The sequence below is a fragment of the Myxocyprinus asiaticus genome, chromosome 5 (assembly GCF_019703515.2).
Source record: "Myxocyprinus asiaticus isolate MX2 ecotype Aquarium Trade chromosome 5, UBuf_Myxa_2, whole genome shotgun sequence".
NCBI classification, from domain to species: Eukaryota; Metazoa; Chordata; class Actinopteri; order Cypriniformes; family Catostomidae; genus Myxocyprinus; species Myxocyprinus asiaticus.
Genome location: NC_059348.1, coordinates 15344388 through 15363378, shown reverse-complemented (window position 1 = coordinate 15363378; position 18991 = coordinate 15344388). Strand labels below are relative to the sequence as shown.

The following is an 18991-nucleotide window of genomic DNA, read 5'->3' as shown; positions in this document are numbered from 1 at the left end:
TGCCCTTGGGGTTGTTTTGATATGGCGTTCTATGAGGTTCGTACAACCGGGAAGAGAATTCTCTTTACAACTGGGCCATGACCGTGACTTGCGACGGTGAGAGGTGGTCTCCGCAAGCGACCGAGGTGCCTTGATCAGCTTTTAAGTTCACCTCTGGCCCGAGCTCCTCCCTCTCTGGAATCACCGTTGCCAAAGACACGGGGACCACCTCCCTCCATGGTTTTAAGAGGTTAAGGTGGTAAATTTGCTGTGCTCTGCTCCCATCCGTTCATATGACCTCATAATCGACTTGCCTGACTCGCCGTGTGACCTCAAAGTGCCCTTGCCACTTTGCGACTAATTTAGAGCTTGATGTAGGTAGTAATACAAGGACTTTATCTCCCTGTGTAAATTCCCGTAGCCGAGCTCCCCTGTTATACAGCCGGGACTGAGCCTGTAGCAAATTCTCCTGTAATAGCTAGCCCAATGTGTGGAGCTTTGCTCTCAGGTCAAGGACGTATTGAATTTAGTCTTTGCTGTTTGAAAGTCCCTCCTCACAATTTTCCCTCCCAATGTCTAAGACACCGCGAGGCTTACGTTCATACAATAACTCAAATGGGGAGAACCCCGTGGAGGCTTGCGGGACCTCTCAAACTGCGAATAACAGGGGTTCAAGCCACTTATCCCAATTCCGAGCATCTTCGTGCATGAACTTATGAATCATGTTTTTCAGGGTTTGATTAAACCGTTCAACCAAGCTGTCCGTTTGTGGGTGGTACACGCTTGTCTGAATCGATATAATACCCAATAAATCATACAGCTTGTGTAGTGTACATGACATAAACGTAGTGCCCTGATCAGTGAGGATTTCTTTCTGAATCCCCACTCGGGAGATGATTCTGAAGAGTGCCTCGACAACACTGCGTGCTGAGATGTTGCGCAGAGGCACTGCTTCCGGATATCGCGTTGCGTAATCCACCAGGACCAACACAAAGCAATGCCTGCGTGCCGTCCGTTCTAATGGCCTCAGTGAACCTCAATTAATGGAAGGGGGCGCAATGGCGCTTTTGGGGTGGCTGCTGGATTCACCACCTGACATTCACAGCATGTTGCACACCACCTGCGAACATCCCCACAAATGCCCGGCCAATAGAAATGGGCCTTCAGACAGTTTAGTGTTTTTTCCTGCTCCAAGTGACCCGCCGTCGGATTATAATGAATACTCTTCGGTACTAACAAGTGGGTTGTATCCTCCTTTGTCTGAGCATCCTGTGTCACTCTATACAACCGATCCTTAATAATTGAAAAATACAGATATGCAAGTGCAACACCTGCCTGGAGGCATTGACCATCAATCACTTTAACTTGATCAAAAGTGTGTCTAAGGGTCTCGTCTCGCGTAGCCCCAGAGGGAAATCCCCAGCAGGGAATCCTCTAAGGGCTGTGGAAGCTGAGACTTCCCCCTCCCTTACATCATTTTGATGTGGAGCTGACGTAGATGGCCCTGGCTCCGCCTCCCCAGCCAGCGAGTCACACAACACACACCTTTACATTTTGTTGCAGGACCCATCCACCCACATTCCACTTAATAAGGTAGTAAATGCCAGCCAATTTGTCCCCAAGATTTGTGGATGGGTGAGGTGGGAATTAACTGCAGCCTCAACACTATGTTTTTGTCCCCGAAATTGAAGTGACCGTCACTACAGGGTCATTTTGAATATCCCCGTGCACCTTCACCCACCGGCTTGTATCCAAAAGCCTCGGATTGTACCAAGCTTTGGTGAATGGAGGTTTGATTACAACCTGATTATGTACCCCCCTTAATACTCAAAGGTATCCGGACCAATGTCTCCACCTCCATCGTGGGGCATCGTGGGAAATGTCCAGCAGACCGGCCCTGACTTTACGGCTACACCCGGGGCAACGGATTCACCAGCCTGTAGGGGAGATTGTAGAGGACTAGGGAAAGCCAGCGGGATGAACAGTCCACGGGACCGGGGAACTGGTTTGGGGGAAGGAATTTCCCGTTTCCGGAGAACAGGACAGGAGGGAAGGGAAGGAGGGGCGACAGGGGAGAGAGAGAGAGAAGGATCTCGGGGCTCGCCGACTCCCGAATACACCACAATATGATCCTCTGCCAGCTGGATGGCCGTTTGGAGCGACGCCGGGCGATGGCACTGGACCCACTCTGCCGACCCTCTCGGAAGCCATGCGATAAACTGCTCAAGTACCACCAGATCAATCACAGTCCAGACGTTGCGTTGCTCAGCCCGCAACCACCTCTGGCAGGTGTGCCGGAGCTGCTGGGCAAAGGCAAACGTCAGTGCTCACCAAGGGTCAGTGATCGGAAGCATTGGCACTGTTGCTCTGTTGTCCGGCTGACCCACTGCAGGATGGCTTTCTTTAGATCTGCATACACCAGGAGGTTCTCTGCTGGTAACTGCTGCGCCGCGAGTTGTGCCTCCCCAGACAGCAGTGGTAATAAGCGGACCGCCACTGGGTGCTTGGCCAACAGCATGCCCCCGCCGTCCACTCAAAGAGCTCCAAGAAGGCCTCTGGGTCAGCTTGGGCCCCCATCTTGACAAACGGAACATGGGGTGGGGTGGTCGCGGAGTCCGAGGTCACAGCGGCAGCCCCCTCCTGGGGTAGCAAGCTCCGGAGCACCTACCGGTCCTCTGCTTGGGCCTGGATAAGCGCAATGAACTGCTGCTCCTGCTCCGTGCGCAGCTTGAGGTGGGCCTGATGCTGTGACTGGTGGATGCTGGCGAGGGTCTTGAAGACTTCCTCCAGTGGTGAGGCATCCATGGCAATGTTCTTCCTCCTTAAATCCCAGGTTTTGGCACCAGTGTAACAAGTTAACAAGGAGGGGAAAGGAGGAAGCGGGAGACAGTGAAAACTCGCTTTTCAGCTGACTTTAATAAACACGTTCTCTGGGTGTGTGTGTGCAGCTCTCTCTCTCTCTCTCTCTGGCATCTGACTCGCTCTTAAATCCCTCTCCAACTCTCTCTGCAATAACAAGCAGCTGTTAAAGATAATCAGTGACATGTAATGATCCTTACCGTTCTCACCTCCTGATCTCGCTCTCCATTCACAAGCTGGCGTTCAACCACGCCCCCACCTCCACATATTGATAAAGTAAAAAAAAAAATCCAACTTTGCTGTTGAGTTAACAAAAAAACATTTGAGTTATAAACTTTAGAATGATGACGGTCGGACGATCTGAGTCAGCTTATACCATGGTTACCACATGTAGTATGCGGAAAACACAGATAGAATGAAAGAATCTAGTCATAAAAATGGCATTAGCTATAAAACGCATAATGTCATGGAATGTGACATATTTGGACAAAAAGTAATGTTTGAATGCGCAATTAATCAAATTAAAATTGTGATATGTCCTAGTGTGATAATTAAACTGAAAAAGTCGTGCCTCAAAATAAATGTGTAGAGCTGGCCGCTCATACACTGAAAACACTTCATCAGGATCATCATGCGCACTCTTGTGTGAGTGAGATGACAGGCAGAGAGCACTCTGAAGTGCACAGCTCATACAGATTATGTCGTAATTAAATTAAATCACAGCTTTACGGGGATTAATAATCACACTGGGCCATGTAGTGAACTGCTTATCAGATGCTGAGAAACTGCCGTCAAAAACACACAAACACCAAAATAAAAGCTCAATTTTAAATGGACGCATGTGTTTTTGCTTAAATATTACACTTGTTGGGCACATAAAATGTCCTGCAAAATTGTGCCTTGAAAAGAGTGGGAACCCTGTCTCTCCTTTGTCATCAAAAAACACTAATACACTGATAAAAACAATGATTTAAACATGATTTTAGTGTGATAATATCACTTAACCTTTTCTGTGTAAAGTTGTAGCCAATTTATGACTTTGTTGTCATGACGATATAATGTCAACCAACCCTAAAACGACTGTAAAAATGATCATTTTGAACAACTTTACAGCTAAAATAATACACGAGTTTTAACAGAAGAATTAATGTAAGTGCTTTTATAAAATTATAAGCTTCACATTTCTGCCTTTTAAACCCTCCAGAAATTGGCCCCATTCACTTCCATTGTAAGTGCCTCACTGAAGGATGGACGAGTCAAAATAATTTTTGTGGTAATCAATATTATGCCACAAATGCTGTCGATTTACCTTAACTTGTATTGAACCTGGAACATTCCTTTGCTTAATTAAGTTACTGTTACTCTCTAAACCCTAAAGTTGTTATTAATAAAAGCATTTAAGTGGCACAAATAAACAGTACTTGAAATGTCACATTTGGAATCATAACTCATACGTTCTTTAAGCTTTGGGTACAACTAACTTAAAGTTGTGGCTGTGTGGAATACCCAGAAGCCCTTGCACTTGAATAAATTATGCATGTTTGGTCAAAACAAGGGAAATTATGTAGAAAAATTATAATTGTTCTATAAAAATGTATGTAGTTTTAATTCCTATGACTGTTGTTTTGTTTTAGCTGGTTGATAGTTGCGATTTGTGTGAAGTCCCCATTAGGGTGATTAGTGTTACATCTATGAGCCTGGTATATTTAAGCCATTCTTCTTTTCTCAGTTGTACTTTACAAAAGTGCAGATTTATGTGCACTTAGAAGTACAGAGGAGAATCCAATGTGCCATGTGACTAACCGAGATTCCATTCATAATTTCCCTTATACATTACAAGACGTGATATAGCTAAATTTTAAAACAATGATACTTTAATCACAGATGAGTTAAGTTTACTTGTAACGTGTTAATGTTACTTAAAATAATTAAGTACAGTTTACTTGAGCCAAATAAGTATGTTTACTTAGAAAAAAGCATGCAAACCGATTGCCTTAAAAAATAAAAGTTAGCTAATTACATTTTACGGTGAAGGGTATCTAATTTTACAGTTAAAATCATGTGTATAAATCAAAAATTAATATACTACAAAAAATGGAAACCTTTTTTGCGATTAACACTTTTTATTGATTCACACACTTGAAACAGAAAAGCAAAACATATATTTACCAAATCAATTTTGAACCCCCATTGTTCCCTTTCCCCTCCCAATCCCCAACCCCACCCTGACCCACAACAAATATCCCTGTGGTCACAACTTAAAAACATTATAATAATCACACACATTTAAAATTGCACATCTCTCTCCACTCTGTCCAGCAGAAAGGGGACTTATTAATACATAAATTGGGGCTCAGCCATATGCTCGAAGCGACATTTAAATAAATGTCCAAATTAAACAGTCTGGATACTTTTGTCCATATCGCATTTAAATGCGAGATAACGGGGTGTAACTTCTCCGGTTAGTTTGATAGAAAGGCTTTGCAATGGCGAAATAGGGGCAAGAAATTCCTGTTCAATAAAAAACCAGGGAGGGGCTCTCTCTGGTGGAAGCGACCAATGAGCCAAATGCCTGAGACCGAATGCATAATAATAAAACAAAATCTTTGGTAGGCCTAGCCCACCTATGTCAATCGGCCTATGTAACTTATTGAAGTGTAATCTGGGACGTTTACCATTCCAAATGAAAGACTTTGCAATGCTATCAAATTTCTTGAAATAAGAGAGGGGGACATCTATAGGGAGAGATTGTAGCAGGTAGTTGAATTTTAGAATACAGTTCATTTTAACTTTAATTAAATTAACCTTCCCAGTCATTGATAAATGTAATGAAGCCCACCTGCTCACATCGCTCAAACCTTTTTATTAAAGGGTCAAAATTAGCTCTAACTAAATCACACAAATTTGTTGGGAATAAAATCCCCAAATACTTAATGCCCTGTTTGGGCCACTGGAAGGCGCCTTGCTGAAAAGCTTTTACTGGGCAGTATGCTGTCAGAGCCAAAGCTTCGGATTTAGACCAATTCACTCTGTATCCTGAGAACTTAGAAAAGGAATGAATAATTCTGTAGAGGCAAGGCATAGATCTAGAAGGGTCAGAGACAAATAATAAAATATCATCTGTGTAAAGCAAAAGTTTATGCGCCACGCCTCCTGCCACCACTCCTGGAAAATCATCCTCCTTATCGCAGCTGCTAATGGTTCCAGGGCAAGACAGAACAATAAATGGGAAAGAGGGCACCCGATCCAGAATAAAATAATCTGAAATTAATCCATTCGTTTGAACCGCCGCTACCGGGTGTTTTATAAAGTTACTTAATCCACCCAATAAAAGTATTCCTGAACCCGTACATTTCCAAAATCCTAAAAAGATAATCCCATTCTACCATATCAAACGCCTTTTCGGCATCAAGCAAGATGGCAGTGACAGGAGACTGATCGTTCGCCACTGCCCACATGACATTAATTAAATGCCTAATGTTATCAGAAGAGTTACGACCCTGAATAAACCCCACCTGATCTATATGTATAAGAGATGTCATAACTTGGGCCTGGTAGCTCAGCGAGTATTGACGCTGACTACCACCCCTGGAGTCGTGAGTTCGAATCCAGGGCGTGCTGAGTGACTCCAGCCAGGTCTCCTAAGCAGCCAAATTGGCCCGGTTGGTAGGGAGGGTAGAGTCACATGGGGTAACCTCCTCATGGTCGCTATAATGTGTGGTTCTCGCTCTCGGTGGGGCGCGTGGTGAGTTGTGTGTGGGTGCCGCAGAGAATAGTGTGGGCCTCCACATGCGCTACATCTCCGCGGTGACGTGCTCAACAAGCCACGTGATAAGATGCGTGGACTGATGGTCTCAGATGCGGAGGCAACTGAGATTCGTCCCCCACCACCCGGATTGAGGCGAGTCACTATGCCACCATGAGGACTTAGAGCACATTGGGAATTGCGCTTTCCAAATAAAAAAAAATACGATGTCATAACTTATTTGGTTTGCCAAAATTTTGGACAATATTTTAACATCTAGCTGGATCAGGGAAATTGGACGTTAACTCTTACACTCGCTTGGATCTTTGTCCTTTTTAAGAATCAGACTGATCTGGGCTTGTGTCATGGTTGGCGGAAGCTTTCCATTCTTTAATTATTCTGTATAATCTTCTAACAAAATTGGAGCCAGTTCTGTAGCATAAGATTTAAAATATTCAGCGGCAAAGCCATCTGGCCCCGGAGTCTTGCCTGAAGTCAAGGCTTTAATTACCTCGCCAAGCTCCTCCAAGGTTATCTCAGAATCAAGAGAATTTTTTTGCTCATTCGTCAGTTTAGGGAGTTCTAATTGTACCACAAATTCTAATATCTTCATCAGTTAACAAAGATGTGGAACTATAGAGATCAAGATAGAACTCTTTAAAGGCATTATTAATATCAATGGCCAAGGTAAATATTTCACCACCAGCAGATTTCACTGAGGGAATGGTAGAAAAAGACTCTCTCTGATTTATCTATCTAGCCAGAAGTTTTCCTGCCTTGTCCCCCGACTCAAAGTATGACTGTCTTGCCCTGCATAGCCAAAACTCCACCTAACAAAATAGTATTATATCTGTATTTCAGTCGGGTCCATTAGGCCATTAGTTGACATTTGGTGCTTCAGCCCTTTTAATATTCCCTTCCAATTCCATGAGTTCTTGTGCTTTGGATTTTTTGGTGAATGCGGCATACTGTATGATCCGACCCCTAAGAACCGCCTTCAGTGCCTCCCAAGCCACGCCCACAGAGGATACTGAGGGCCAGTTGGTCTCCATATAAACATTGATTTCAGCTTTTAACATTTGTTGGAATTCAGGATTTTGCAAAAGGGATACATTAAAGCGCCAACTATATGATTTTCTTTTCTCCATATGTGGCAACACCTCTAAACACACCAGGGCGTGATCCGAGACAAAAATGTTTCCAATTGAGCAATCAACAACAGATGAAATGAGGGACTTGGATATAAAAAAAAAATCTAGAGTAAATCTTATGGACTGATGAAAAAAATGTATAGTCCCTCCCAGATGGGTTCAAAATCCTCCAAATATCTGTAAGACCAAGATTTTTACACATCCTATGAAGCGTCAATGTTGCTCTAGGGGGCTTACACACTTTTGCTTCACTGTGATCAAGAACAGAGTCCATCAAAAGATTAAAGTCTCCTCCCAATATTATATCATGAGGGGTGCCAGCGGCTTACAACATCCCTTCAAGATCAATAAAAAAAAAGCCCTGATCATCAGCGTTAGGTGCATAAATATTAGCCAAAATAAAACTTTGCCCCTGAATTTCAGCAAAAAAAATGACTCTTCCTAATTTATCTTAATTCTGTTTGAGACATTTGAATTGTAGATGCTTACTTACAATATAATGACCCCCCTGCTCTTACTCGAGCCAGCACTATAAAAAAAAATGCCCACCCATATCCTTCCAAATTTTTCAGCTTCCTGCAGAGAAAGATGCATTTCTTGAAGAAACACTATATCATATTTCTTACGCTTAAGGAGAAAAATAACCTTCCTTCTTTTTATGGGGTGCCCCAACCCATTCACATTCCATGTGGAGAGAGACAATCCACTCATATTAACTTTTGACATATAAGAAAAAATAGATTGTGTGTCAAAAACAAGATTATAAAGACCACATTCCAACATTAGTGCAACCATTAAAACCCGAACATCCCCCAGAACCAAACAAACAGAAAAAAGAAAAACATGTGCATTAACCCCACGCACGACAGTGCCAACTGGCGTCCAACCCTCTAAACTCAAACAGTCCATGCATGCCCACGGCAACCTTGCCGTCAGATTACTCAAGTCTGGTGTTTCTATGCCAATTTTTTGAGAGAGAATTACACGGCAAAAGATAATCTATAAAACAAACTCCAGTCATTAGGCGGAATAAACACAAAGAGCATGTTTATTCATCCATAAAACTATCCTGAAGGTGTGTTACTCTACAAAATAAACTCCAGCCGTTTGGCGGAACCAGCACAAGAAAAAAAGTGCACAGTCAAGCGAATGTTCAGTGAGCCGCTCCACTCGGCTGCAACATGAGTGCAAACAAATGACTTAATCACTCCAATGTTTTGCAAGAAATACTCCACAAAACAAACTCCAGCCAATAGGAGTAATAAGCGTAAGTCAACAATATGACTTATACCATTGACTGTATGAAGGACATCGCTTGCTGTGGGCATGTGAATGTTTTACGGCCATCCTTAGCATCTATTCTCAATTTGGCCAGGAATATCAGTGCAAAAGCGATCTTCCATTGATGTAAAAGTTTCTTATTCCTTGAATCTATCACGTTTCTCTCTTGTCGAATTCGCAAATCTGGGAACAAGAAAATGCTGTGGTTTTTCCAAGAATGCCTTCCTTTACTCCTCGCCTCGTGTAATACAAGATCCTTATAGGATGATGATCTCAGTAATTTGGCCAGAATTGATCGGGGCCTGTCTCCCTCCACGGATCGCCGAGCAGGAACCCTGTGAGCTCCCTCGATTTCCAGCTTATGGTCTGCTATGTCGAGCAGATTCGGAAGGAGCCCATCCAGGAATTTCACCATATCCTGTCCCTCTTTGCCCTCAGGAATTCCGACAATATGGACGTTATTCCGCCGGTTACGGTTCTCCATGTCCTCCAACTTCTAATCGATCCTTTTCTTGACATCCCCCACTCTTGTAACCAGTGACAGTGATCGATCGACGTATTACAGCAAGATCCTCCGAATCAGCAACAACCTTCGTCAGCATTGCCGACATGTTCAGCATCTCTTGCCGTATTTCTCGCACTTCCCCAACTAAGTCGACTCCCAGGCTCGCGGCCTGCTCGGGGGCGTCAGCTTGAGCACGTAAGTGTATTTTAATGTCTCCAGAGCCCCAGGATTTTGAATTCTTTGACATATTGTCCTCCTAGAGCAGTGTGTATCGAATCACACCGGTTTATGTCATTAAAAGTGTTAAAACTAGCAAAGTGTGCAGAGCTCGCCGTTCATGTCCAATCCTTGTGTGGCGTCACATGACCCAAAAAATGGAAACCATAACTGCAGTTGTTACAATGTTTTTATTTGAATATGTCTCTGCTTAAAGCTTTCTCTTTCATAGCAATATGTGAGGTCTCTAAAGGTTGTTCAAGTGAAAATTCAAGCAATTTCTGTACAGCTTTGTTGATTTATTGATTGACCTGTTTCTCAGGTGAGCCCATCCGGCCCATTGACCCTGCAGCCTGGGTGTCCCATACGGCAGCCATGACGGGTGTCTACCCCCCATATGGCATGAGTCCTTCCATGAGCACCGTCACCTCCACCAGCTCCTCCATCTCCAGCTCCATCCCAGAGACTGAAAGTAAGACTCCTCCCCGATCTCCTCCTCCAGACAACCTAATGACCTAATGTAACCTTTACCTACAGCAAATGAACACTCAGTCCCAGTTTACAGTTTTCAATAACTGAAAGCTCCTTTGAAAACATTGTATTTTTTTTCTCCTCCTGGCAGGATTTGATGACTACCACCTGTCCGTCCACAGCGACATGGCAACAGTTGCAAAAGCAATGGCCTGTCCAGACTCAGGACTGGAAGTTCGAGACAGGATGTGGCTGAAGATCACAATAGCCAATGCTTTCATAGGTCAGACCTGCATTTCAGTTGCTTGCTATTAGGTCTTTTTAGGTCATATTTTACATAAGGTGTTTTGAAACATTAATTTCCTTTATTAGTTAGTTCTAGATTTGCTATGTGCCATTTTAATTTATGTGTGTTTAAGAATAAATCAAGAAATAAGTGCATCATTTAGGACAGTGCTTAAAGTATATGAATGTGTTTGTTGGCATATAGGCTCGGATGTTGTCGACTGGCTGTTTCATCATGTGGAAGGGTTTACAGATCGCCGTGAAGCACGCAAGTACGCCAGCAACCTGCTGAAGGCCGGCTTCATCCGCCACACTGTTAACAAAATCACCTTCTCTGAACAGTGCTACTACATCTTTGGAGACCTTTCTGGCAGTAAGTGCTTTTTCTCTATGACTATTAAGGTTGCACATTGTACGGTGTTACTAGTTTTACTCGGTACAAGGGACAACACCGGTGTGAAATTTTATACTGTGTAAAAGGGGGAAACATTATGAATGGAACTTCCAATATCAATACAATAGCCTAATGAATAGAATAGCCTTAAATAAAGAATAGTTGCCTAATGAAGAGTTTGAAACCCATGATAAATGAACCTAAATAACACACTGAAAGCCAGATGTTCTTTACCAACCTATCAAATTACACAGGCAGCAAAGTACACGCACTGACAGAAGACGTTTAATTGCAGCGAATATAATGTGCATGGTGGGTAACTGCAAGACATCTTGTATTCGGAATGACACAAGAAATGTTGTTAGACACACAGACATGCGCTTGAAGACACTTTATTATATTTTTAAGAACAGTTGACAGAAAAGCCGTCTATGCGCATGTCTGACTCGCTGTTAGTTCGTCGGCGTGCAGTCTCGTGGAACGCGTACGTAAAGGGTTCTCACTCTCTTTGTTTCAGTCTTCTGTATTTTTTTTTGCAAGAATAGTATTGTCTATGAGAATGCAGCAAATGACTTCTTTACATTTAGAATTGTTTTTAGATCTTAATTTGTATTCGTAATTGTCCGCCTGTTGTCATGGACGGATACTTGCGTGACGGTAAATAGAAAGGTGGTTATATATGATTATTATTTTATTTATTTATTTATGTATTTATTTTGACCACTTTATTTTAATTGCTTTTTTGTTTCGTTTGAAGTGCAATTTGAAATGTCTTTGAAGTTGTTTTTTTTTTTTTTTTTAAATGAATTTAATTTTCAATGCAAAATCACTAAAGTAAGAATATTCACCGATCCCTCATCCAGGGGGTTGACGATGTAATTGAATATTGTGATTTATTTATTTTTTATACAAATATTATGAACATACAGGTGCATCTCAATAAATTAGAATGTCGTGGAAAAGTTCATTTATTTCAGTAATTCAACTCAAATTGTGAAACTCGTGTATTAAATAAATTCAGTGCACACAGACTGAAGTAGTTTAAGTCTTTGGTTCTTTTAATTGTGATTATTTTGGCTCACATTTAACAAAAACCCACCAATTCACTATCCCAAAAAATTAGAATACATCATAAGACCAATAAAAAAAACATTTTTAGTGAATTGTTGGCCTTCTGGAAAGTATGTTCATTTACTGTATATGTACTCAATACTTGGTAGGGGCTCCTTTTGCTTTAATTACTGCCTCAATTCGGCGTGGCATGGAGGTGATCAGTTTGTGGCACTGCTGAGGTGGTATGGAAGTCCAGGTTTCTTTGACAGTGGCCTTCAGCTCATCTGCATTTTATGGTCTCTTGTTTCTCATTTTCCTCTTGACAATACCCCATAGATTCTCTATGGGGTTCAGGTCTGGTGAGTTTGCTGGCCAGTCAAGCACACCAACACCATGGTCATTTAACCAACTTTTTGTGCTTTTGGCAGTGTGGGCAGGTGCCAAATCCTGCTGGAAAATGAAATCAGCATCTTTAAAAAGCTGGTCAGCAGAAGGAAGCATGAAGTGCTCCAAAATTTCTTGGTAAACGGGTGCAGTGACTTTGGTTTTCAAAAAAAACACAATGGACCAACACCAGCAGATGACATTGCACCCCAAATCATCACAGACTGTGGAAACTTAACACTGGACTTCAAGCAACTTGGGCTATGAGCTTCTCCACCCTTCCTCCAGACTTTAGGACCTTGGTTTCCAAATGAAATACAAAACTTGCTCTCATCTGAAAAGAGGACTTTGGACCACTGGGCAACAGTCCAGTTCTTCTTCTCCTTAGCCCAGGTAAGATGCCTCTGACGTTGTCTGTGGTTCAGGAGTGGCTTAACAAGAGGAATACGACAACTGTAGCCAAATTCCTTGACACGTCTGTGTGTGGTGGCTCTTGATGCCTTGACCCCAGCCTCAGTCCATTCCTTGTGAAGTTCACCCAAATTCTTGAATCGATTTTGCTTGACAATCCTCATAAGGCTGCGGTTCTCTCGGTTGGTTGTGCATCTTTTTCTTCCACACTTTTTCCTTCCACTCAACTTTCTGTTAACATGCTTGGATACAGCACTCTATGAACAGCCAGCTTCTTTGGCAATGAATGTTTGTGGCTTACCCTCCTTGTGAAGGGTGTCAATGATTGTCTTCTGGACAACTGTCAGATCAGCAGTCTTCCCCATGATTGTGTAACCTAGTGAACCAAACTGAGAGACCATTTTGAAGGCTCAGGAAACCTTTGCAGGTGTTTTGAGTTGATTAGCTGATTGGCATGTCACCATATTCTAATTTTTTGAGATAGTGAATTGGTGGGTTTTTGTTAAATGTGAGCCAAAATCATCACAATTAAAAGAACCAAAGACTTAAACTACTTCAGTCTGTGTGCATTGAATTTATTTAATACACGAGTTTCACAATTTGAGTTGAATTACTGAAATAAATGAACTTTTCCACGACATTCTAATTTTTTGAGATGCACCTGTATTTCTTGAATATCGCCCAGCCCTAGGAGGGAACAAAACAAATTTATTCACACTCATTCAAAGTCATTACCCTTCCGAAGCAGCTAAACTGGGTCCTGGGATGAAAGGTAATAAAACACTAACATTAAACCCGCAACAACCCACAATTAGTGATGTATTTGCCCAGACAACGAAATACTTGACCGGTAGCCCATGATGGAGAGAATGCATGGATGAGGTAAGTTTGTTGCCAAAGAGATGTTGCCCTTCACAACTGTTGAAAAGCCATATTTAAAAAAGTTGAACAACACATTTTAATTGCACTTCATTTTTTTCAGTTTCTTTTGAATTTTCAATTAAAATACATACAAAATAAAGTTCAGTGTTGAAATCAAGCTGCCAAGGAGAGGATCCAATGAGAGCTGGATGGAGAGATGCAACTATGACGATCAGCCTATAATCCCACCCATGTTGAGGCTGCACTAAACTGCAGTGGAAAAGCAAGCTCAGAAAAGTAAAGTGAGCAGAGTCGAGTCGAACCGTAACATGCAGTGGAAAAGTGCCATAAGGACTACAGTTAAAGGGATAGTTCACCTAAAAATGACAATTCTGTCATCATTTATTCACCCTTATATTGTTCAAAACCTGTATGACTTTCTTCTCTAGAACACAAAATAAAATATTTTTAAGAATGTCCAAGCTGCTCATTTTCATACAAGGAAAGCATATAGTGACTAAGGACTGTCAAGCTCCAAAACAATACAAAAAAGCACCATGAAAGGGTAATAAAATAGTTTTTATATAAATTGTGCACAACATTCTAAGTTTGTATTTTCAATCATGGTGGTGTGCTAAGATGCATCATGCCAAGTTTGATGTTTTTGAGACCAAAGCTCACTAGTTTTTGCATGACACGTAACCAAACAAAACAGCAAGTTTGACCATTCAGAATTGTGAATGAGAGCTGCTGCAAAGGGATTTTCAGTGAATAATGATTTAAATTTCTATCATGTGGCTTTTTGGAGTTTGATAGCTCCTGGTCACTACACTTTCATTGTATCGAGAGAAAAAAAGTTTTTGTTTCAGGGAAGAAAGAAAATCATATGGGTTTCAAATGACATGTGGCTGAATAAATGATAAAAGAAATGAAAGAAAACAGAATAGTGGAATAATACAGTTTACTTTTGGTTCTTGACTTGTATATTTAAATAAAACAAATGCATTATTTTATTGTAAACTGTCCGGATATTTTAATCTGCGATTTAGATTTGAGTTATTGTATTGCAGTTGTTGAATTTATGATCACCAACTGGTTCTTGAAAGATTCTTGGGAGGCAGAAGCAATAACATGCACTCACAGAAAGGCTATTTTCTCTTTGATTATTTAGCTGTATAAATATTCCATTGCTGTTTAGTGTGGTCATGTCAGAAAATGGGAAAATGATGTTTCTAACTTGGCGGAGCATAGCCAACTGTTCATAGTCCAATACTTTATACATCTCTGCCAACTGAAATGTAACTTCATCACTATTGTTTATTTACACAGGATGTCATTGCAGTGTTTCCTACAGAATTCTGTTTTTGCGGAAGCTGCCTCCTAAATACTATATTAAATAAATATTACATTACTCCTACATACAATACTAAATATTAAAACAATACTATTTTTGCAACATATTGAAAGGCTGTCGATTTTACCTGTTACTACAGTGCGATTATGTAAAAAATAATTAATTGTGTTAAAAATGAATGCAATTATTTTAGAAATAATTGTGTTAAGAATTTATGCAATTAAGACTATATATATATAGACTTTAAAAGAACACTTTGTTGTATAATCTATTATTCAGCTTTATTTGTGTGTGTATTTTATATATATATATATATGTCTTAATTGCATAAATTAACAATTATTTCCTATATACATGCCTTATTTATTATTACATTATATTTTAAAATTGTTTATTAACAATTATTTTAATCATAATGAATTCTCTATTTTGGAAGCATTTTTCAGCTAATTTTGATCATATGACGCAATTGATTTGATTAAAAAGTTTAATCGATTGACAGCCCTAATTTGAATGGTTTTTAATAAAAATACCACATCTTGTGAATGTGTATCTTTACTACATGTTGTCATTTAAACATCCAGTCAGTGAGTCAGATGTTAATGGGGTGACTGTTCTAACAAATTCAGTGAGTAATTCATTATAATGATTCAAGCGCCAGGGATGATTTTTTTTTTTGACTCATTTGCTAAGAGTTGACTTGTAAGTGTCATTCGTGAATTTCGATACTACAGGTTGTGTTTTTGTGAGCAGCCAGCAAGTAAATGCAATAGACAGAAGTGTTAGATATTTATTGTATTTTTATTATATTGCGGTACTCACTCTTTTATCTCTGCACAGTAAATACAGACTCACAACTTGGGCAAAATATATAATTTATTTTTTGCAGAACCACCACTGCAAGAAACACTGTCATTCATATCACAAAGATAACTTATTTTCTGTTGTGTTGACACTCTGCTTAATCAACCTGACTGTGTTTTGTTAAAGATATGGCCCATCTCTCTCTGCATGACCATGATGGGTCGAGCGGAGCGTCTGATCAGGACACTCTCGCTCCATTACTGCACCTCAATGAAGCTCCCTGGCCCACAGCATTCCCTTACCAGTACCCCACAGCCCATTCCCACCCGGAGCCAGTGCACAACTACTCTGAAGCAGGTGGAGGCAGCGCAGGCAGCCAGCACAGTGAAGGTGAGACACATTATTACTGTTCAAAACCCCTAACTCTAAGCATCAAACTTCAGGTTTCAACTCGTCCCGCACATTTATGCTATGGATATGAATGAGTTCTCAAATCATGGATCATAAAAAGCTGGCATTACATACCAGAATAGACCAATGTGGTGTCTGTATGACAGGGATTGAAAGATAAGAGAGCTTGGTGATTTCAGCCAGAAATGAAAGCTGTTTCAGAGGTGGAGCAAGTAATTTTATTTTAAAGAAAGATTATGAAGACCATTTTTTTTCCTTCAGTATAACATGCACCAATGAATTGTTCACAATGGACCAGGAATGTTTATTAAGAACGTCAGTGGTGCCACTTTCGATTTTATGTGATTTGAATACTTTATAGAAACAACTTTGGGTACATTTTCTGGATAATTACTGTTATTTGAATTGTTAGATGTATTTTGCGAACCACATTTTAAACCTTCATTTCAATCAGATTGACTCATGGTTTGACAACGGAGCGCAACAGTGCACACCCAATTCTTCAGACGACTTGGTTCTGGAAGTATTTTTTCCATTGACTTTTTTTTTTATTTTTTCAATCGGGATTTCATAAAATCCTTCATAAAAGAGTACTATCCCATGAACCAAACCAACCAGCTCTGATGTGTATCACAACATTACAAACTTTGATTTAAAGCTAAATTTTTTTTGAAAAAGACTAAAGATACAAGACTGTCTTTCATGAGGGTATGAACTACAGTACTATGAAGCATGTCAAACGACATAATCAAATTAAAACAAAGGAAAATTATAAAACTATTGATTTACAGTTTTAGATTGAGAATAGAATTAACATATATAATATATATTGCAAAATATTCAGATCCATACAAATATAAGTAGTTTGACAGTGTAGGGAGACGATTTTATTGCGTCATAAAGTCAGAGGTCGCTGCAGAGCTCTTTTGCCGTGGTTTGTTTGCCACAATTCTCTGATTGGTGCATTTTCCCCCTCCAGGATCATGGGTAGTGTAGTTCTTCACCAGGAATTTCACTACTAAACACGATTTTTAAAAAATGATGTAATGCTAAAAAATGATCGCTTCAACAGAAGCATCTACCATTGATAAACAAGCTTTGAACTCACGGTAGGTCTGTCTTAAAAGGTTTGTAAGTTATTGTTAATAGTAAATTACTCTGTGGAAAAAATAAATGGGATTTTTTTTCTTCTGGAACCAGACTGTTGCACTCTATATGTTGACAACCAAAAGTTGCTTGTTGTCATCTGTAGGGAGCAGTGGTTCAAACTGCAGTTGGAGCCGGACTGAGGGGAAAACGGCGGCTGGAGACTTCAGGTTGGGAGGGGGCAGCGAGATGGGCGACGCACTCGAGTTTGACTTCCGTAGAGACCGAGCACCGAGCGAGCGCTCTGCGGCGCCCCCCAGTGAGGGCAGTGTGCGGAGCTCACGATCTCACAGCTACAGCCTGAAGCAGGGATCAGCACAAGGGACCCTGGGGTCCACGTCCGGCCGCCATCTCGCCAACATTCCCCCCAAACTCACCGGCTCGCGCCGCTCATGCAACACGGCCAATGGGGAGTTCTTCGTCGACATCATGTAACAGTGTGACTGTTTAGAGCAGAAGTGCCCAAATATTTTTTTGCCTTATGGATTACAAAAACCGTGGCCTACTAGTGCAAGCAATTAGAATTAGTGCTGACCGAGAGATCAGTAGCTTGTGAGCCCCAACATTATTTAGGTCTTAGAAATTAGAATACTTAAAGCTTAAGCAACATCAGTTTTTGCATCCTGTCATTAAAAATTCTGTCATCATCTACTTACCCTCATGTTGTTCTGTATGACTTTCTTTGTCCAGTGGAACAAAAGGAGATCTTCGGCCCTCTGTTCATCTCTGTCACCATTCACTTTTAATTTTTTCAATGAAAGTGAATGGTGACTGAGGCTGTCATTCTGCACATTTTGTGTTTTGCAAAAGTCATATGGGTTTGCAACAACATGGGGGTGAGTAAATGACAGAATTGATTTTGGATAAACAGTCCCTTTATATGAAATGTTAAGCAAAATCACCACAAAATAGAAATGTATTGTTGGAGAAAATGGAAAGATATCCTCTTGAGAAAAAGGAGACATTGAGGAAGTAGCAATAATTCAATAGGATTTAGTCTAAAACACTATATGGGGTGAGGATTCAAGGTGAATGTAGTCCAACCAAGGACATAAATGTTAAATTTTGAAGAGAAAATTGTGTTGTACTCGGCCCTGTTTTAATGCATAGTAGGAGGTTCTTAATTTGTTTTTGTTTTTTTGCCGTTTCTACATTTTTACTTTCACAGTAAATTTCTTATGCAGAGATTTCATTATTCATGGAAATTGTTTTTACTGAGAATCTATTTTTTCAGTGTTTGTCAGCAATACTGTATTGGGAGACTTTTTGAAGTACCATGTTAAGGAGATTTTTTTTATTATTATTTTATTTATAAATATAGTTTTATTGTGACAAGCTTGGAGTATCCTTGTGTATGTGTGTTTTTATTACATCTGTTCTAATAAGGTTCCACTATTGACTTTGTGGGATGCAATCCAAATGTTTCTGGGTTTGTCCACACCTGCTTCCATTGTTTGTTGGCTAATATTGATATTCACCAACCTTTTTTTAATATAATTTTAAGATCTTAAAAGGGCAATCTCAGAGTATTGAAAGGTAGGGGTTGTGTCAGTATTGTTTTGGGATGATGTAGCCACTGCTACTTATATGCTAATATATCCTGTAGCATTTTGTAGGATAACAGTAGGTTTTATATTAAGGTTATGGATAGAACAAAGTTTTGTTTAGCATATTCTCTAGA

General features: G+C 40.5%; 1 protein-coding gene across 1 annotated transcript in view; it reads left to right on the top strand.

Moving 5' to 3' along the window:
- Positions 1-18645, top strand: part of LOC127441130 (segment polarity protein dishevelled homolog DVL-3-like) — a 35431-nt gene extending 16786 nt beyond the window's left edge. The window contains exons 11-15 of the mRNA XM_051698346.1: positions 10059-10208; positions 10359-10490; positions 10698-10865; positions 15940-16143; positions 17417-18645. Of these exons, the coding sequence (XP_051554306.1) occupies positions 10059-10208; positions 10359-10490; positions 10698-10865; positions 15940-16143; positions 17417-17745 (983 nt within the window). The 3' untranslated portion in view covers positions 17746-18645. The remainder of the gene's footprint in view (positions 1-10058; positions 10209-10358; positions 10491-10697; positions 10866-15939; positions 16144-17416) is intronic.
- Positions 18646-18991: the final 346 nt, after the last annotated feature.